Raw genomic sequence first — 21,273 nt, 5'->3', positions numbered from 1 at the left:
GTACTTGACTGGATTGTGAGGTACTGATATTTGTGTATATTAATTTTCAATCGGGAAATAATGGTACAAATGTAACCAAAGATACATCGAACCAAAGTAGTATGCCTCAGGAAGTTTTAACATGAATCAGCTTGTGTCTGGCTGCCCAAAGCCATACGACTTATGCAGATCTATTTTTCCAGACCTCCTCAATTATCCTCCATTATGATGGGCAATATTTTATTGAATTGCACTGTCAAAGATATTGTAACATCACTGGATTAATCCATTGAGAGGAGGAGGCCTATTTCTTGTCAGAATTAATTTTATGATATATGGATGTGCTAACCAGAGCTCACTACATCATACCTGGCCTTTAAGATATTGGCAGATATTTTTAACAGTTGAGAGACACCTTGTAGAAGCCAGGTATTTCGAATACAACTAGTATAGGTAAAAGATAGCTGTTTAAGCATAAATGTTGAGCCCCAGTTTTAAATACCCATTTATACAGCATAATTCACTTTTACTGAGGTCCGTTGTTCTGGCAAATGCATATTTTCAAAGACAGTGTGACATTAAAACAGCACAGTTGCAAGATAATTTGACACTGTCTTGTGCTAATTGTCAAGGCCAAGGGATTGAATACACAGCAACATGAAGGCACCATTGTTCACAATGCAGATAACAGCTAGGTCAGAAAAGCTGATGTTGCACATTGAAGATGGACGGCTTGCCATCAAATCAAATGTGTTTGAGTCTAACCCAAACCAATTAGGATTATATTGGGGTGTAATTAGACGACTTAAGACAGATATGAAAGTGTATAACTGAAAAGTTTCTCCCCGCCATTTTAGTTTTTTGGTTTTAGTGTTTAGTTTTTAGTCAGTTTTGTCCTTTATAGTCTCCATTTTAGGAGTTGTCTTTGGGGGTTCTGTCAGCCTAACAGTCTGTGTCAGTGATGTTAGTCCACTTTTGACTTTGAGTTTGAGTTTAGCTGAAGATTAGCTTTCTCTCTCTTCTTCATGTTTCATTGCCAGACTTTGACCTTTTAAAAATTACTTTCAAGCTGTCTGCCTAAGCAAAGAAAGATAATGTCTGTAATTCTCTGAAAGCTTCGAATTGTCTACGAATTGCCTTTTAAATGACTTTCAAATTGTAATCAAGCAACTACAAATAAAACAATTCTTTTTGGCACCTGAGGAGTTTGTACTGCAAATTTCTGCTGAGTTCCAGTATTCGCAAAGTGCTACTGATAACCGAATAGCAGAGATGATATAAATTCCTTCAACTATACACAGTCGAATAATACAAGGAATCAAACAACTTAACACAGTCTACAAATATTACAAATCTTACAACTTGTCGTATTGCGCCAGGACTTGATTCATCAGCTAAGCTTCCTCCAAACTTGGTGTAGTTCGACAGGTTAAGATCCCATAAATTAAAGTTTCCTTTACACCTGCATATTTCTCTCTGAGGCACACACCATCGTGACTTGAAGCTAATATCACCACTTCTTTGCTGTCACTGAGCACTTGCCTAAAATTCCCCAGCATCATAGATGCCAGCCTTCAGACAATTCAATTCACTTCACGTGATATCAAGAAATGGATGAAGGCACACTGTCAAGGCCATTGGCCCTAACAATATTCCAGCAATTGTACTAAAGACTTGTGCTCCAGAACTTGCTGAGTCAAGCTGTTCCAGTACAGCTGCAACATTGACATCTACCTGGCAGTGTAGAAAATTGCCCAGTCATGCCCCATACACAAAAAGCAGGGCAAATCCAATCTGGCCAATTACTGCTCGATCATCAGTAAAGTAATGGAAGGGGTCATCAAATTGCTATCAGTGGCACTTGCTTAGCAATAACCTGCTCACTGAAACCCAATTTGGGTTCTGTCAGGATCACTTTGCTCCTGACCTCATTACAGCCTTGGTTCAAAAATGGACAAAAAGGCTGAACTCCAGAGGTGAGATGTGATTCACTCGCTGCCTTTGACATCAAGGCAGCATTTGACTGAGTTTGGCATCAAGAAGCTTGAGCAAAACTGGAGTCAATGGGAATCAGGCGAAAGCCTGGTTGGAGTCATACCTAGCACAAATGACTATGTCTATGGTTGTTGGAGGTCAATCATCTCAGTCCTAGCACATCACTGCAAGAGTTCCTCAGGGTAGTGTCCTAGGCCCAGCCATTTTCAGCTATTTCGCAGTGATCTTCCTTCCATCATAATGTCAGAAGTGGGGATATTCGCTGTGAATATTCAACATCATTCGTGATGACTTGGATGTTGAAACAGTTCATGTCCAAACACAGCAAGACCTGAACAATATCCAGGCTTGGGCTGACAAATGGCAAGTAACATCGCACAAGTGCGAAGCAATGACCATCTCCCAGCAAGAGAGAATCCAACCATTTCCCCTAATGTTCAGTGGCATTATCATAGCTGAATCCCCCATCATCAACGCCCTGGGGGGCGATTATCTTTAACCATTAACTGAACCAGCCATAGAAATACTGTGTCTGCAAGTGCGGACAGGAGGCTGGGAATTCTGCAGAGAGTAACTCCCCAGCTGACTCCCAAAGGCTTGTCCACCAGGCAGACGTATGATGGAATAGTCATCTTTGCCGGGATGAATACAGCTCCAACAACACTCAATAAGCTTGACACCATCCAGGACAGGCATCCCATCCACCACTGATGCACAGTGGCAGAAGTGTGTACCATCTGCAAGTTTCACTGCAGCAACTCACTAAGGATCCTTTGACAGCACCCTCCAAATCTACAACTTCTTCTACTTTGAAGAATAAGGGCAACAAATGCATCTCAACGGGCAGGTTCCTTGCCACGTCACGCACCATCCTGATTGGAAATATATTGTTCTTCACCGCCATTGGCCATTGACTTTAAAGAGACCCAGCTTATTGAGGAAGTATGGTATATGATTTGATTTATTTGATTTGATTCATTGTCACATGTACCGTAGTACAGTGAAAAGTATTTTTCTGCAGCCAAGGGAACGTAGAAAATAGACAAAAAAAGAATAATCGACAAGAGTACATTGACAAATGATAAATCGACAAACTGTTATTGATTATAGTGCGGAACAAGGGGCCAAGCAAAGCAAATACATAAGCAAGAGCAGCATAAGACGTTGTGAATAGTGTTCTTTCAGGGAACAGATCAGTCCGAGGGAGAGTCATTGAGGAGTCTAGCAGCTGTGGAGAAGAAGCTGTTCCTATGTCTGGATGTGCGGGTCTTTAGACTTCTGTATCTTCCTGATGGAAGGGTCTGGAAGAAGGCAAAGCCTGGGTGGGAGGGGGCTCTGATAATGCTGTCTGTCTTCCTGAGGCAACAGGAGGTGTAGACAGAATCAATGTGCAGATGGCAAGCTTGTGATGCGTTGAGTTGAGTTCGCCATACTCTGCAGTTTCTAGCGATCTTGGGCCGAGCAGTTGCCATACCAAGCTCTGATGCAGCAGATAGGATGCTCTCTTTGGCACATCTGTAGAAGTTTGTGAGAGTCGATGAAGACATGCCAAATTTCTTTAGCTTCCGTAGAAAGTAGAGACGTTGTTGGGCTTTCTTGACTGTCAATGTGAGTGGACCAGGACACAATGTTGGTAGGTGTGGAGGGCCAGGTTGATATACAATTGTACACTGACAAAGCTTACTCAATGTAGTTCTTGGAAGAAAGGAACTAATTGATGAGGCTACTGCAGTTGATGTGTGTGTGGACCTTCGATACCTAATGACGAAGTATCACACGCTTGTTTGCAAAATCCACGGCCAGGGATTAAAGACACTAGCTGTATGGGCGCAAAATTTGGAAAGGATAGAAAAATGAGAGTCTTCTGGAAGGAGGTGTATCGTGGTGTTCAGGACTAAGTTTTCGGGCCACTGCTCTTTCTGTTGACCACATTAAAAATAACCTGTATCTGGGTATGCAGGGCATAATTTCAAAATTTCCAGATGCTATGAAACTCAGCATGCGTAAATATTGATGATGTTGAACAGATTTCAGGAGGAAATGGACTGAAATGGGCCGATTAAATTTAGGCAGATAAGTGAAGCATTTTGGTCGGAAGAGGTGAGAAGCAATCGGAAGCTAATTGGTTCAGTTTTACAGTTTTAAAGTGGAGCAGAAGTTGGCAGGAGTAAATGAGAAGGCTGTTTCTTTTGGGGGAAATAAATGATGTGCTTGACTTTAATAAAAGAATAAGAGGACAAAAGTAAGGAAATTATATTAAACTATACTAAAAAGGGTGCACAGTGATTTCAGTGAAAGACAACTAAAGTCTCTCATCCCAGGTATGTGGGGGGGTGCTGCCTCATTCTTTGATTCTATATGTTGATAAGATATTCCAATTGGAGGGTTTTAGTAAGCAGCATGGTGAGTATGGAAGGCCATGGCTCGTCTTAAAATTAATGACAGGAAACCAGAGTCGATCTAGAATCTCCTTGAAAGGCAAGAATGTTGTAACGGATGCATTTTTAGCTGACCATCTCCAAAAAGTTTTCTTCATGTTCGTTTCTCTTGGAACTGGTCAATATTTGAAAATTCATCGAGCCACAAAGATGATCTGAAATGAAATTATGATGCTATCGTACAATGAATTGACATTGTCTTTTGCATTTTTAACATTGAATCAAAATATACTTCCATTTTCTAGGTATAGCTTGTTTGGGAAAACAATACCTCTTGCTTTTCCTCTGTGCTGATTTTTTTGCTGAGCTTACTTTATTTTCTACATTTTTACACAGCTGTTGAGAAACTGCCACCATGTCGACTAAAAAGCTGACAAGTGAAGACTATCATGATTATAGTTCCACTGAAAACAGCCCGGGCCATGACAGCATGAGCTCTTCGCCTGATGTTTCTTCAAGATCATCTGAAAATTTTGGAAATTATCAGCGTCTAAATGAAAGAACTGGCACAACGTAAGCGCTGTAAGGTTGCAAAATGGAACTCTTGTGTCTTCAAGAATACTAATTGTTCATTGGCAGTGCAGTCAAGCCTCTTGGGTTCAGACTGGGCACTGAATGTTATTGCTTTGAAAGTTGTGTTTAGAAATAGTTAACAATGAGTTTTAGTAGCTTGAATTCAATACCGTTTTACGCTATGACCTGGTGTGTTGCTGAAATTGGCAAAGGGCCACACAGTTGCAATTTTCTCTTGAATTCTAGATTCAGTTTGTGGGGCTGAGGTGTATGGTTAAGACTGGGCTGTAAGATCATGTAAGGTAAACAATATGAGGATGATGTTTTTTGTTTACATTTCAGGACTATTGAGACATTAATTCATTTGTTGAAAGGCAACATAGGAACAGGGCTTCTTAGCCTTCCACTGGCAGTGAAGAATGCGGGTATTGTGGTGAGATGCTTTTACTTTGTATTTGGTTTTTAAAAAAAATTAATACGAGTCATTTTGTAACTACATCAACTTGCATATCAAGAACGGTCTTGATGCTGATTCCTTAATGTATTGGTACTGTAAGCAGTGTCCTGGCAATAATGAAATTATCATCTGATCAAAGACTGAATTTGTCTGTTCCTTCATGTCCATACCTACCTAAAAGTTTCAACTACAGGAAGGTTGCTGTTTTATTGTAGAAAGCATTCACAATTCCTTGAACTGTATAATAATTTTTAATTTTGAAGGGTGGGAAATGGGAATGATTAACCATGTGATATTGTAAGGAAATGGTGACCCAAATGAGGAAATAAGATTCTTTAGACTCCTGAGAGAATTGAGCCAGCAAGAAATGCAAAGGGAAACCAGACATTTTTGAAAAAGGGAAATCAGCGCAACCCAATTTTATTTGCAATGAGTAAAGATGTTGATGTGTTCCTTCTAAAATGGTTACTGCTCAACCATTTTCAGAAACTTTCAGTTGTGCCTGCAGTTAATGATTGACTGGAATCTGGGGTTTTGCTATCCTGCTGTAACTTCAGGGGGTCCTCAGGAAATTCTTCCCCATTCTATTTAAGTTCTTGCTGTTTGGTAAGAGAGAAAGGGGTTTAACTTGTATTAGAATTTCTGATGCCCTTGACCTCAAATGGCTTTACTGGTCTACCCCTACCAAGCTTGGGTGCCTCACCCATCATAACCTCTGTTCCTTGGCTTCTGACATCCCCATGTTCTCGAACAAAGAACATTACAGTACAGGAACAGGCCCTTCGGTCCACCAAGCCTGCCCCAATCCAGATTCCTTATTTAAACCTACTATTTATTGCCCAAATGACCTGTACCCCTCCATTCCCCACCCGTTCATGTGTCTATCAAGATACATCTTAAATGATGCTATCATGCCTGCCTCCACCACCTCCACTAGCACTGTGTTCCAGGCACAAACCACCCTCTGTGTGAAAAAAATCTCGCTGCACATCTCTCCAAAACTTTCCCACTCTCACCTTGAATATGTGCCGCTCCCTTGTAATTGAGTCGTCCACCCTGGGAAAAAGCTTCTGACTATTCACCCTGTCTATACCTCTCGTAATTTTGTAGACCTCAATCAGGTCTCCCCTCAGCCTCTATCTCTCCAACGGAAAAACAATTCAAGTTTATTCAATCTCTCCTCATAGCTAACACACTTCAGATCAGGCAACATCCTGGTAAACTTTCTTTGCACTCCCTCCAAAGCACCCACGTCCTTTTGGTTGTGTGGCGACCAGAACGGCACACAATATTCCAAATATGGCCTAACTGAAGTTTTATACAACTGTAACATGACCTGGCAACTCTTGTACTCAATGCCCCGGTCAGTGAAGGCAAGCATACTGTAAGCCTTCTTGACCACCTTATCCACTTACATTTCCACTTTCATGGAGCTATGGACTTGAATGGCCAGATCGGACTGGTCCCTGTGGAATACCACTAGTTACAGATCTTCATTCTGAAAAACTCCCTTCCACTGTTACTCTCTCTCCTGTTGCAAAGCCAGTTCTTTAACCATCTAGCTAGCACACCCTGAATCCTATGCGACTTTACCTTTTGTATCAGTCTGCAATGAGTGACCTTGTCCAACACCTTACTAAATTCCTTGTAGGTGACATCCACAGCCTTTCCCTCATCAATTAATTTTGGCAGCTCAACTGCCTGCGTCTCACCCCCACAACCCAAAGATCTGCAGGGTAGGTGGATTGGTCTTACTAAATTGCCCCTTAATTGGCGAAAAGAATAATTAGGTATTCTAAATTTATTTTATAAATAATTTGTCATCTCAAAAATGTCTCTAGTTGGTAAGACCTGACCTTCCCAACACAAAACCATGTTGCCAATCACTAACAAGTCCATTCGCTTCCAAATGTGAATAAATCCTGTTCCTCCGTATCTTCTCCAACAGTTCCTCCACCAGGCTCACTGCCTATAATTACCTGGATTATCCCTGCTTCCCTTCTTAAACAAAGGGACACTATTGGCTATTCTCCAGTCCTCTGGAACCTCGCCTGTGGCCAAAGATGATACAAAGATATCTGTTAAGGCCCCTGCTATTTCCTCTCTGGCATTCTTCTGACTCTCCCATAGGCCTGCAAACTTAAGGGCTGCCACCACTTGCCCTGCTCTCATTCAACCTGGTCCTGCAGCTATTGCTTCTGTTGCACCATAATTTAGAAAGAAAATGGGTGGCGGGAAGGCAGGTTTGGTGGAAAAATCACTTCTGCTCTTTTAGCATGGTGTCTTAGATTTATACACAAAGCCCAGCCTGCTAGGCAACCTGATTTTATTTCAACAACCATTTATTTCCAGCCTGTTCTACTGCTCTTTCCATAGGAATTTCAAATTGCTAATGTTCTTATCATCCAACCTCCCACCTTAATCCTTTACACCGCCAAATGTTGCGATTGAGGCTAGCATGACAGCATTCTTTGCACATTCTCTCATAGCTCCTGGGAATGAAAGGAGGTGAGCCTTAAACATCTGCCGACCTTCTGCTCATGGCGTTAAGGAGGGAGTTCTGACATTTTGACCCAACATTGATTTAACTCAATTGGCTGGACAACTGGTTTGTGATGCAGAGCAAGGCCACCAGGATGGGTTCAATACCCATACTGGCTGAGGTTATCATGAAGGCCCTGCCTTCTCAACCTTACCTCTCACCTGAGGTGTGGTGATCCTCAGGTTAAATCACCACCAGCCAGCTCTCCCCCTCAAAGGGGAAAACAGCCTATCTGGGACTGTGATGATTTTTACCCTATAACCCCTTTCATCGTCTAAGAGATAGCTATTGTGTCTTTTGGTTTTTTCAAGAGTAAAAATAGCAAGCAATTTCTGATACTCTATCCTCTCATTTTGAGTAACATATATTTGTGAAACTTTTCTGCATGTGTCTTGGTACCATTATACTATTTTGATCATATGAAAACCTGAACTGTGCACAGTACTTGAGAGTGGTCTAAACCAAGGTTTAATGTAAGTTTAATATAATTGTTGTGCTTTTCAACTGTATTCTTCTAGAAATAAGCCCGAGTGCATGATTATTTTTGTTATCTTATTAATCTACACCCCTACTTTCCTGTACCTCTAGACCAGTGATGGGCAACCCAGACTAGTGAGTGGGCTGCATGAGTGGCTCTCCTTCATCTCAATGGACCGCAAGATTTAAATCGGGCATATATCAATATTTATTAATGTCACAAGTAGGCTTACATTAACACCGTAATGAAGTTACTGTGAAAAGCCCCTAGTCGCCACACTCAGGCGCCTGTTCGAGTACACTGAGGGCGAATTCAGAATGTCCAATTCACCTGACAAGCGTGTCTTTCTGGACTTGTGGGTGGAAACCGGAGGAAACCCACGCATATCCACTATGACCCATGAATAAGATTGAATATATTTCATACATGCCGAATGTTTCATAGAAAATGATTAATCATTGCATGTCATCAACTTCAAGTGGTAAAAACAAAAATATTTATGCTTGATTGGTTGCAAAAGGAGAGCACACACACAGTCAATGTTGTGTGTAGTCAGCACACGCCTCACTTCATTTCCCCTTGCTTTACGTGGGTATCATTTCAGTCATACTGGTAGGGAAAAAACTATGCAGATGGAAACCAGTGGAATGTGACAACTTTTTCCGTGGGCAACAGTCAACAAATTCCCCACTATTTATATTAAAAAAATATTCAAAATTTTTTTTTTTTTTTAATTTTAATTAATTGACCCAATGTCAGTTAGAGGGGTGCTGCGCTCTGACTGTGAGATGTGGCAGGTCCGGGAGGCTTCCAGCGTCCCGGATGGCTTCATCTGCAGAAAGTGCACCCAACTGGAGCTCCTCACAGACCGCATGGTTCGGTTGGAGCAGCAATTGGATGCACTTAGGAGCATGCAGGTGGCAGAAAGCGTCATAGATCGCAGTTATGTAAATGTGGTCACACCCAAGGTGCAGGCAGAGAAATGGGTGACCACCAGAAAGGGCAGGCAGTCAGTGCAGGAATCCCCTGTGGTTGTCCCCCTCTCGAACAGATATACCCCTTTGGATACTGTCGGGGGGGATAGCCTATCAGGGGAAAACAGCAGCAGCCAGAGCAGTGGCACTACGGCTGGCTCTGATGTTCAGAAGGGAGGGTCAAAGCGCAGAAGAGTAATAGTAATAGGGGACTCTATAGTCAGGGGCACAGATAGGCGCTTCTGTGGACGTGAAAGAGACTCCAGGATGGTATGTTGCCTCCCTGGTGCCAGGGTCCAGGATGTCTCCGAACGGGTAGAGGGCATCCTGAAGGGGGAGGGCAAACAGGCAGAGGTCGTTGTACATATTGGTACTAACGACATAGGCAAGAAGGGGCATGAGGTCCTGCAGCAGGAGTTCAGGGAGCTAGGCAGAAAGTTAAAAGACAGGACCTCGAGGGTTGTAATCTCGGGATTACTCCCTGTGCCACGTGCCAGTGAGACTAGAAATAGGAAGATAGAGCAGCTAAACACGTGGCTAAACAGCTGGTGTAGGAGGGAGGGTTTCCATTATCTGGACCACTGGGAGCTCTTCCGGGGCAGGTGTGACCTGTATAAGAAGGACGGGTTGCATCTAAACCGGAGAGGCATAAATATCCTGGCCGCGAGGTTTGCTAGTGTCACACTGGAGGGTTTAAACTAGTATGGCAGTGGGGTGGGCACGGGAGCAATAGGTCAGAAGGTGAGAGCATTGAGGGAGAACTAGGGAATAGGGACAGTGTGGCTCTGAGGCAGAGCAGACAGGGAGAAGTTGCTGAACACAGCGGGTCTGGTGGCCTGAAGTGCATATGTTTTAATGCAAGAAGTATTACGGGTAAGGCAGATGAACTTCGAGCTTGGATTAGTACTTGGAACTATGATGTTGTTGCCATTACAGAGACCTGGTTGAGGGAAGGGCAGGATTGGCAGCTAAACGTTCCAGGATTTAGATGTTTCAGGCGGGATAGAGGGGGATGTAAAAGGGGAGGCGGAGTTGTGCTACTGGTTCGGGAGAACATCACAGCTGTACTGCGAGAGGACACCTCAGAGGGCAGTGAGGCTATATGGGTAGAGATCAGGAATAAGAAGGGTGCAGTCACAATGTTGGGGGTTTACTACAGGCCTCCCAACAGCCAGCGGGAGATAGAGGAGCAGATAGGTAGACAGATTTTGGAAAAGAGTAAAAACAACAGGGTTGTGGTGATGGGAGACTTCCCCAGTATTGACTGGGACTCACTTAGTGCCAGGGGCTTAGACGGGGCGGAGTTTGTAAGGAGCATCCAGGAGGGCTTCTTAAAACAATATGTAGACAGTCCAACTAGGGAAGGGGCGGTACTGGACCTGGTATTGGGGAATGAGCCCGGCCAGGTGGTAGATGTTTCAGTAGGGGAGCATTTCGGTAACAGTGACCACAATTCAGTAAGTTTTAAAGTACTGGTGGACAAGGATAAGAGTGGTCCTAGGATAAATGTGCTAAATTGGGGGAAGGCTAATTATAACAATATTAGGCGGGAACTGAAGAACATAGATTGGGGGCGGATGTTTGAGGGCAAATCAACATCTGACATGTGGGAGGCTTTCAAGTGGCAGTTGAAAGGAATTCAGGACCGGCATGTTCCTGTGAGGAAGAAGGATAAATACGGCAATTCTCGGGAACCATGGATGACGAGAGATATTGTAGGCCTCGTCAAAAAGAAAAAGGAGGCATTTGTCAGGGCTAAAAGGCTGGGAACAGATGAAGCCTGCGTGGAATGTAAGGAAAGTAGGAAGGAACTTAAGCAAGGAGTCAGGAGGGCTAGAAGGGGTCACGAAAAGTCATTGGCAAATAGGGTTAAGGAAAATCCCAAGGTTTTTTACACGTACATAAAAAGCAAGAGGGTAGCCAGGGAAAGGGTTGGCCCACTGAAGGATAGGCAAGGGAATCTATGTGTGGAGCCAGAGGAAATGGGCAAGGTACTAAATGAATACTTTGCATCAGTATTCACCAAAGAGAAGAAATTGGTGGATGTTGAGTCTGGAGAAGGGGGTGTAGATAGCCTGGGTCACATTGAGATCCAAAAAGACGAGGTGTTGGGTGTCTTAAAAAATATTAAGGTAGATAAGTCCCCAGGGCCTGATGGAATGTACCCCAGAATACGGAAGGAAGCTGGAGAGGAAATTGCTGAGGCCTTGACAGAAATCTTTGGATCCTCGCTGTCTTCAGGGGATGTCCCGGAGGACTGGAGAATAGCCAATGTTGTTCCTCTGTTTAAGAAGGGTAGCAAGGATAATCCCGGGAACTACAGGCCGGTGAGCCTTACTTCAGTGGTAGGGAAACTACTGGAGAGAATTCTTCGAGACAGGATCTACTCCCATTTGGAAGCAAATGGACGTATTAGTGAGAGGCAGCACGGTTTTGTGCAGGGGAGGTCGTGTCTCACTAACTTGATAGAGTTTTTCGAGGAGGTCACTAAGATGATTGATGCAGGTAGGGCAGTGGATGTTGTCTATATGGACTTCAGTAAGGCCTTTGACAAGGTCCCTCATGGTAGACTAGTACAAAAGGTGAAGTCACACGGGATCAGGGGTGAGCTGGCAAGGTGGATACAGAACTGGCTAGGCGGATACAGAACTGGCTAGGCCATAGAAGGCAGAGAGTAGCAATGGAAGGATGCTTTTCTCATTGGAGGGCTGTGACCAGTGGTGTTCCACAGGGATCAGTGCTGGGACTTTGCTCTTTGTAGTATATATAAATGATTTGGAGGAAAATGTAACTGGTCTGATTCGTAAGTTTGCAGACGACACAAAGGTTGGTGGAATTGCGGATAGCGATGAGGACTGTCGGAGGATACAGCAGGATTTAGATTGTTTGGAGACTTGGGCAGAGAGATGGCAGATGGAGTTTAATCCGGACAAATGTGAGGTAATGCATTTTGGAAGGTCTAATGCAGGCTGGGAATATACAGTGAATGGTAGAACCCTCAAGAGTATTGAAAGTCAAAGAGATCTAGGAGTACAGGTACACAGGTCATTAAAAGGGGCAACACAGGTGGAGAAGGTAGTCAAGAAGGCATACGGCATGCTTGCCTTCATTGGCCGGGGCATTGAGTATAAGAATTGGCAAGTCATGTTGCAGCTGTATAGAACCTTAGTTAGGCCACACTTGGAGTATAGTGTTCAATTCTGGTCGCCACACTACCAGAAGGATGTGGAGGCTTTAGAGAGGGTGCAGAAGAGATTTACCAGAATGTTGCCTGGCATGGAGGGCATTAGCTATGAGGAGCGGTTGAATAAACTCGGTTTGTTCTCACTGGAACGAAGGAGGTTGAGGGGAGACCTGATAGAGGTATACAAAATTATGAGGGGCATAGACAGAGTGGATAGTCAGAGGCTTTTCCCCAGGGTAGAGGGGTCAATTACTAGGGGGCATAGGTTTAAGGTGAGAGGGGCAAGGTTTAGAGTAGATGTACGAGGCAAGTTTTTTACGCAGAGGGTAGTGGGTGCCTGGAACTCGCTACCGGAGGAGGTGGTGGAAGCAGGGACGATAGTGACATTTAAGGGGCATCTTGACAAATACATGAATAGGATGGGAATAGAGGGATACGGACCCAGGAAGTGTAGAAGATTGTAGTTTAGTCGGGCAGCATGGTCGGCACGGGCTTGGAGGGCCGAAGGGCCTGTTCCTGTGCTGTACATTTCTTTGTTCTTTGTTCTTTGTTTGCTATTGTTCTCTATCTTTTTGCTTCAATTTTATTTTTACCAATCTTATCTTCTTCAATCCATTCACTACCCTCCAAAAAGTAGTCTTTTCTTTTCAGTGCATTACTTTGATCTTAGGCATACATTGAGCTTCAGCTGTTGCAATTGTGCCCATCCAAGTGAGTGAAAAATATGTTGCAAATTTACTGAAGTCTTTTAGATGGTGGCTAAGCATTTGGCATCTGTTTTGTGAACCTGGGTAGGTGATCGGCAAATGATGCAGATGGTTATTTGGTGGCGTTTTGTGCTCCTGTTACCTTCCACTTGTCAGTCTAAGCCCATTTGTCCTAGTCTATTAGCTCCTCCTGCTCCAGCAAACAATTAAGGCTCGATAAACTCTGGCAGCACATTAAAAGGCAAATTTCAATATTGAGGATACTTTGGGCCTGATCTCATGGCCTCGCGCAAGGTTTAACGGCCTTGTTACGCCTTGTGAGCTCTAACGATGGGCGGGATTCAAATATGCAGATTCAAGTGTGCAGACAGGCCCACTTGAATATGTTTGTGCCTAGATCCCGCGCCTCAAGAACCCGAGTGAACGCCATTTGGCACTGGTCTCCACCAACGTCGACCAGACATACCGGCACTTTGGTGTGTGTGGTGGGGGGCTTACAGATGATCGGGGGCTCCTGGGTGGTTGGGCTCTGGGCAGGGTACCACCTTGGCAGTGCCCAGTGGGGGGGGGGGGGGGGGGCGCCTAGAGATTTGGGCACCATTTAGTGCAGGAAATGAGACTAGGTGCCGCTTCAGCAGGCGTTCTTCGCCCAGGCCCATAAATGGAACTGTGTCCCATTTAATAGCGGGGTGGTTCTGCGCCGCCAGCGCCAGGAAACACCCGGCTAAACATGCCCGACCCGGGTCTCTGTTTCATTTCCGTTAAATCGCGCCCTTTGTCTTTGAACTATTAGTTGGTGTGAAATGCCAACTTGGACTTGTTAGACTAAATGGCCTTTACAATATCAATAGCCAATTTATGGAAACTGCTAGAATACCACAGAGAAGGTGGGGTATCAAATGAATGTGTTACTAATCAATTAATCCCTTTTTACCCCCTTCAGCCATTGTGACTTGTAATTGGCTAAATTTTGAACTGGCACTGAGCAGCATGGAGGTTGAACTTTACGTCATTTTACTCTGGTTCTGTTGGTCCTCCAATTGTGTGGCGCCGAAAATGCTTGTTCAAATAGACTTTACAAAAAAGATTAAACATGAGATACATGAGTCAATAGAAATCTCATAATATTTTCATGCAGAGTTAAAGATAAGGTTTTAATTCAGTTTTCCGTTATCCACAGCTCGGTCCAATCAGCTTAATTATCATGGCAGTGGTAGCTGTGCATTGCATGCAGTTGCTGGTCAAATGCAGTCACTATCTATGTGCTAAGTAAGTTGTGATTTTACTAATATTCTCCATGTAACGAGAACTTGTACATCTGTACACCTATAATGCTGCAGATTTGTTGATACAGTCCTTAAAGACTTATGGGGGATTCAAATGATATTTAGTTGGTGAGTGAATTTCTGTTTCATCAAGTTTATAACTGTTTTTCCATAATAGTAGAGCACATATATATCCCTTTTTACTATGACTTTTGCATGTTCTCCCCCCTCTGTTTTAAGTGGAACTATCTGAATAACCTGCATTTATCTAATGCCTTTTATATATCTCGGGAATTCCTGTCTTCTGGAACCCAAACTGGGCATTGAAAATTGGTTCTCTAACACTTAATGCACAGTTTTAAATTTGCATGCAGGGTCAGATTCTTACTATAGATAAAAGCAAATAAAAAATGGTTTCCATCTGAAGGTGTTAAAGGAACTAGGGGAGCACATTGTAGATGCCCTAACTATAATCTTTCAGAGTTCCTTAGATTCAGGTGTAGTCCCTCTGGATTGGAAAATTGCACGTCACTCTACTTTTTAAGAACGGGGAAACTAGGGAATTACAGACCGGTTAGCCTAACATCTGTGGTGGGGAAATTGCTGGAGTCTATAATCGGGGATGGGAAATTGAACACTTCATTGTCTCATCGGTCAGGTAGAGCCAGCATGGATTCATGAAGGGAAGGTAATCTTAAAATTTTTTCGAAGAGTTGAATGAGGTAAGGGACAGGGGAATGTCTGGATGTTATAGGTGGCATTATAGACAGATAGGCGATGGCATAAAATTGCAAGGAAATATTGAGCTGGATTCTCTGGTCCCCAGTCACGTGTTGCTCGGCGGCACGGCGTTTGCTGGCAGCGGGATTCTATCTCCCTGCTGCTTGTCAATGGGATTTCCCACTGAAACCACCCCACGCTGTCGGGAAACCCACGGGGGTGCGCTGCCAGCTGGGAAAAGAAAATTGCAACAGCCGGAGAATTCCGGCCATTGACAGACTAGGTGAATGGGCAAAATTGTGGCAGATCGAATTCGGTGTAAGCAAGTGTGAGGTTATCCATTTTGCACCAAAAAAGGATAAAGCAGAGTACTTTCTAAATGGAAAGAGGCTAGGTACAGTGGATGCCCAAAGAAACTTGGGATTCAGGTGCATAGATCTTTAAAATACAAGGAACAAGTGCAGAAAATAATCAAAAAAGCTGATGGAGTGGTAGCCTTTAATCTGGAGGATTGGAGTATAAAGACACAAGAGGTTATGCTGTAGCTATACAAAACCCTGGTTAGACTCCACTTGGAGAACGGTGAGCAGTTATGGGCACCACAACTTTGGAAGGATATTTTGGCCTTGGAGAGAGTGCAAAGTCGGTTTACAAAATTGATACCTGGACTACAGGAATTTAAGTTACAAGGAGAGATTACACAAATTCGGCCTGTTTTCGTGAGAATTTAGAAGTGAAGGAGTGATCTGATCGAAGCATTTAAGATATTAACAGGAAAGACAGGGTAGATAAAGATAAACTATTTCCACAGGTTGAAGATTCTAAAACTAGGGGACATAGTCTAAAAATTAGGGGTAGACCGTTCAGGAGAGATGATAGGAAGAACCTCTTCACTCAAAGGGTGGTAGAAGTTTGGAACTCTCCTACAAACAGCAGTTGAAGCTCGAACAGTTGATTTTAATTTGATTTAAGATAGAAAGAGTTTTGTTGAGCAAAGATATTCAGGGAAATGAACCAAAGGCAGCTTTTGCAGTTAGCCCACAGATCAGCCATGATCTCATTCAAAGGCCGCGACAGCCGCGAGGGCTGAACACCTGTTCCTATGTTCCTATAAGCAAATTACTGTAGATGCTGGAATCTGAAACAAAAACAGAAAATACTGGGCATCTTTGGAGAGGGAAGGCAGCTAATGTTTTGAATCTTGATGACTCTTTGTCACAGCTAGAGAGAACTGGAAATGAGGTTCTCTCTAGCTGTGACAAAGAGTCACCCAGACTTGAAACGTTGAAATGGCAAGCGACACGGAGGTTGGGGTCATGCTTGCGGACTGAGCGAAGGTGTTCCACAAAGTGATCACCCAGTCTGTGCTCAGTTTTCCCAATGTAGAGGAGCCCACATAGGGAGCAGTGATTACAGTCGACCAAATTGAAGACGGTGCAAATGAAATACTGCTTACCTGAAAGGAATGCTTGGTGTTTTGGACAGTGGGCGAGAGGAGGTAAAGGGCCAGGTGATCAACCTTCTGTAATTGCATCAGAAGGTGACAAAGGGTTGGGTGCGATGGAGGAGTGGACCAGGGTGTCATGGAGGGAGTTGTCCCTGTAGAATGCGGACAGGTGGGGTGAGGGAAAGATGTGTTTTGTATTGGCATCTTGCTGGAGTTTGCAGTAATTTCAGAGGATGATCCTTTGAATGAAGAGGCTAGTGGAATGAAAAGTGAGAACAAAATTGACCCTATCATGGTTCTTGGAGGGAGTGGAAGAGGTGAGTGTAGAGTTGCGGGCGATGAGTCGGACATGGTTATGTGTCCTGTCAACGACAGTGAGGGAAACCTTTTCTTGGTTAAAGAAAAAGGCAGATATTTGAGAAGTTCTATTTTCGAAGGTAGCATGATCAAAATTGATTCGTTGGGAGACGGGGAAACTGGGAGAATTAAGATTGAGTCCTTCCAGCGAGTGGGAGAATGAGATGGAGTCCTTACAGGGAGCAGGATGTGAGGAGCTGTAGTCGCGGTAGCTGTGGGAGTCGGTGGGTTTGTAATGAATACTGGCGGTCAATCTATTGGCAAAATTGGAGATAAGAGGTCAAGAAGATAATCTTTATTATTGTCACAAGTAGGCTTACATTAACACTGCAATGAAGTTACTGTGAAAAACCCCGAGTTGCCACACTTTGGCGCCCGTTTGGGTACACTGATGGAGAAATCAGATATCCAATTCACCTCAAGCACGTCTTTCGGGACTTGTGGGAGGAAACTGGAGCACCTGGTGGGAACCCACACACACTGGGAGAACGTGCAGACTCCGCACAGACAAGTGACCCCAACGGGAATCGAACCTGAGACCCTGGCGCGGTGAAGCAACAGTGCCATAGGTGGCGTTGTGGTATTGTCACTGGACTAGTAATCCAGAAACCCAGGGTAATGCTCTGGGGTCCCGGGTTCAATTCCCACCATGGCAGATGGTGAAATTTGAATTCTATTAAAATCTGAAATTGAATGCTCAATGATCACCATGAAACTATTGCCGATTATCGTAAAAACCCATCTGGTTCACTATGTTCTTCAGGAAAGGAAACCTGCCATCCTTGTCCGGTCTGGCCTCTATTTGACCCCAGACTCACACAGCGATGCGGTTGACTCTTAACTGCCCCCACTGAAATGGCTGAGCATGCCACTCAATTCAAGGGCAATTAGGGATGGGCAACAAATGCTGGCCCAGCCAGCAATGCCACATCCCAAGAACGAATAAAAAAAAATCTCTGCTACCGTGCTGCCCAAAATGTCAGAGATGGATCACGTGAAGTTGAAAGAGGTGTAAATTGGAAACAAAATGGATACATTTTGCCAGGTCCAACATGAGTATGAAGCGACACCGATACAGTCATTGATGTAATGGTAAGAGTTGTGGGACAGGGCCTGAGTGGACTAGGAACAAGGAATGTTCCGCATAGCCCACAAAAAGACGGGCATAACTGGGGCCCATGCAGGTACCCATAGCCACACCTTTTATTTGCAGGAAGTGAGACCAATTAATGGAGAAATTGTTGAGTTAGAAACAAGTTCAACTAGGCGGGAGAGTAGTAGTGACCAGAGATTGTTCGGACCTCTGCCTAAGTAAGAAGCAGAGAGCCCTAAGACCCTCCTGGTCTGTAATGCCCAATCTTCGATTCAGTTTAGTCAGTTAATCTTTTAGTTCTCTTTACTGGATGGATTCTGGGTCAAAGCTAATAATGGGGCAGCACAGTGGTTAGCACTGCTTCGTCACAGCACCAGGGACCCAGGGTGACTCTGGAGTTTGCACGTTTTCCCCGTGTCTGCGTGACTTCCTCCGGATGCTTTGGTTTCCTACCGTAGTCCAAATTTGTGCAGGTTAGGTGGATTGACCATGCTGAAAATTGCCCCTTGGTGTCTAAAGATGTGTTGGGATAGGGCGCTCTTTCAGAGGGTCGGTGCAGACTCGATGGGCTGAATGGCCTTCTGGACTGTTGATAAAAATAAAAGAATATATTAGAATTTTCCAATAGTCATTATTAAACAATCCTAAACCTGCAGTAAATGTTATTGTTTCCCCTGTCTGGACTGCAGTAGGTTCTTCATATTTTTTCAAAGTCAGATCAATATCACTCTCTGGATTAATCGATCTGCAACACTGTTGGCTATTTCCTGTTCCATCTGGTTGCTCTATCTGAACAATTGAATTGGAATTAACTGTGTTCTTTCGAGGAATTCGCAAAATTTTGTGAAATAATTACAATTGCAATTCAATACAAAATCTGGAATTGGTAGAGGGGGGGGGTAAGAAAGATGTATTTTGTTGAAATTGTTGTCTCATGGGAAAGAATGTTTGGAATTCAAATTTTTTTGAATATTTAAACTTAGGTTACAGAAACCATTTCTGGATTATGGAAATGCGGTGATGTACAGTTTGGAAGAATGCCCCAGTCTGTGGTTGCGGAGATATTCATTTGTTGGAAGGTATTTGAATCTTTGGGGCAAGCTGAGTGTTTGTATATGGATAGATGAAAAGTTGTGCTGCAATGTAATGTACAAGTGACGCGCTACATTTCTGCTTGCTGCTGAACTTTATTTTCTATATTTTAAAATAAATTTAGAGTGCCCAATTATTTTTTTCCAATTAAGGGGCAATTTAGCGTGGCCAATCCACCTAACCTGCACATCTTTGGGTTGTGCGGATGAAACCCACACAGACACTGGGAGAATGTGCAAACTCCACACAGACATTGACCAGGGTGGGGATTGAACTTGGGTCCTCAGCGCTGTAGGCAGCAGTGCTAACCACTATGCCACCGTGTCACCCTCTGTTAAAATGTCTATTATTGTTCTTCCCTCTTTCTGTTCCTATTTCACGCCTCCATTCATTGGATACCATTAATTATCGCTCTCACCCTGATGTACCCAATACCACCCAATTCCACGTATCCCAGTGCACTGCTGTCTCCTTCCAACTCAGGAAGCAACTACGATTGGGGTTACATCATGAATGCTTCCTTCTATTTGCTACAGGACTGTCATGGTCCTATACTAAATTTGCTATAGAATCATAGAATTTAGACTTCCGGTGGCGGCTATGAGGGAGTAGGTCGCACATTTGGTGGCTCCCGTTTCGGTCGGACTTTTGGACCTTTTCCCCTGACTTTTTTGGGCTTTTGAGCGCAGAATTGGAAAGCAATAGTACTCGGGCACTGGACCCATACAGAATTGTATGGACCTAAGAAGCTGGAGGGACCGTAAACAGCAGAAGAAGTGGTCGAGTAAGGGCACAGTGGAGGCTGTGAGAGAGACCAGCATGGCTGGTGGTCAGAGCAATGAGCCGACAGCCCAGCCCACAATGGAGCAGCTACTGCTGACTATGCAGGAGGGCTTTTTGAAGCATGACAACTTGGAGCCGCTTCAGAAGTTGATTGATTGGATGGGAAAAAGGCTGGAGGATCAGGCTGAGAAGTTCACTCCAGCAGTTGGAGAAGTCAGTGGATGAGCAGGCTGTCTTTCAAACGGGGGCGGATGTGGAAATTCGAAGGCTGAGGGACCAGCAAAAAGTGCTTCTGGAAAGGCTGGAGGTCCTGGACAACAGATCTCGCCGGCAGAACGTGAGAATCGTGGGCCTCCCGGAGGGGGCAGAAGGGCTAGACGCTGCCGCATATGTAGAGGGTATGTTTCAAAGGTTTCTGGGGAACGAGGTGTTCCTGTGCCCGCCTGTGGTGGATGGGGCACACACAGTGCAGGTGAGGCAGCCGCGACAATGGGGTCCCCCACGAGCGATGGTGGTACACTTTCACAGGTACCTGGACAAGGAACGGGTGCTGCAATGGGCAAAGAGCACACAAAGCTGTATTTGGGACAATACCACCCTGCGTGTGTACCAAGATTTGAGCGCGGAGGTCGCCAAGAGGAGGGGAGGCTACAGGCAGGTGAAGGAGATACTGTATAAAAACAAGGTGAAATTCGGGCTGCTTTTACCGGCGTGACTGTGGGTTACGTATAATTGACAGCACCACTATTTCGAGGAACCCAAAGAGGCGATGGACTTTGTTAAGAAGCAAGGGCTGGCCCTGAGCTGAGGACGTTTGGACTCATGTTAGAGCTTTTAAATATATGTGGTGTCTCTCCCATTTTGGGATGTATATGTTTTTTTGTTGTTTTTTTGCATGGTGTACCTGAATGTTTCATGTTTGGGCTCTTTGCTTAGTTGGAGTTTGGCTGGGAGCGAATTAATAAAATAAACAGTTAAAAGGGTTGGGTTAAAATTGATGCTTCAGGGGAACTTTGTGCAAATTTTTTCTGTGTCTGTATGGGAAGGACTGAGAGTGCCTGTTATTTCTTATCTCTTTTTTTTCTTGTTTAACTTGAATTGTGCTATTGTGGGGGTTGTTTATGACTTGCATAGAGTGTAGGGCTGCTCTGGGGAAGTGGTGTGGAGGGGGAGGGGTGACTGGGAACAATCGGTGGGAGACGGGCTAGAGCCGAGGCTGAGAGCCCCAGGCTAGTTCAGTGCAGCTAGT

General features: G+C 44.2%; 1 protein-coding gene across 3 annotated transcripts in view; it reads left to right on the top strand.

Annotated features, from left to right (window-relative positions):
- The window catches only part of slc36a1 (solute carrier family 36 member 1), an 81,678-nt gene that overhangs the window by 10,666 nt on the left and 49,739 nt on the right, over window positions 1–21,273 (top strand). For 2 of the 3 annotated variants that reach the window (XM_072512609.1, XM_072512610.1), the window contains exons 2-5: window positions 4,749–4,925; window positions 5,268–5,358; window positions 14,448–14,536; window positions 19,133–19,228. In XM_072512609.1, coding sequence (XP_072368710.1) covers window positions 4,768–4,925; window positions 5,268–5,358; window positions 14,448–14,536; window positions 19,133–19,228 — 434 coding nt within the window. In that variant the 5' untranslated portion in view covers window positions 4,749–4,767. The remainder of the gene's footprint in view (window positions 1–4,748; window positions 4,926–5,267; window positions 5,359–14,447; window positions 14,537–19,132; window positions 19,229–21,273) is intronic. The other variant, XM_072512611.1, reaches the window with a different exon arrangement.

This window comes from Scyliorhinus torazame, chromosome 7 (assembly GCF_047496885.1).
Source record: "Scyliorhinus torazame isolate Kashiwa2021f chromosome 7, sScyTor2.1, whole genome shotgun sequence".
In the NCBI taxonomy this organism is placed as follows: Eukaryota; Metazoa; Chordata; class Chondrichthyes; order Carcharhiniformes; family Scyliorhinidae; genus Scyliorhinus; species Scyliorhinus torazame.
Note: the sequence above shows the minus strand (reverse complement) of the source record. Positions and strands in the feature narration are given on the sequence as shown.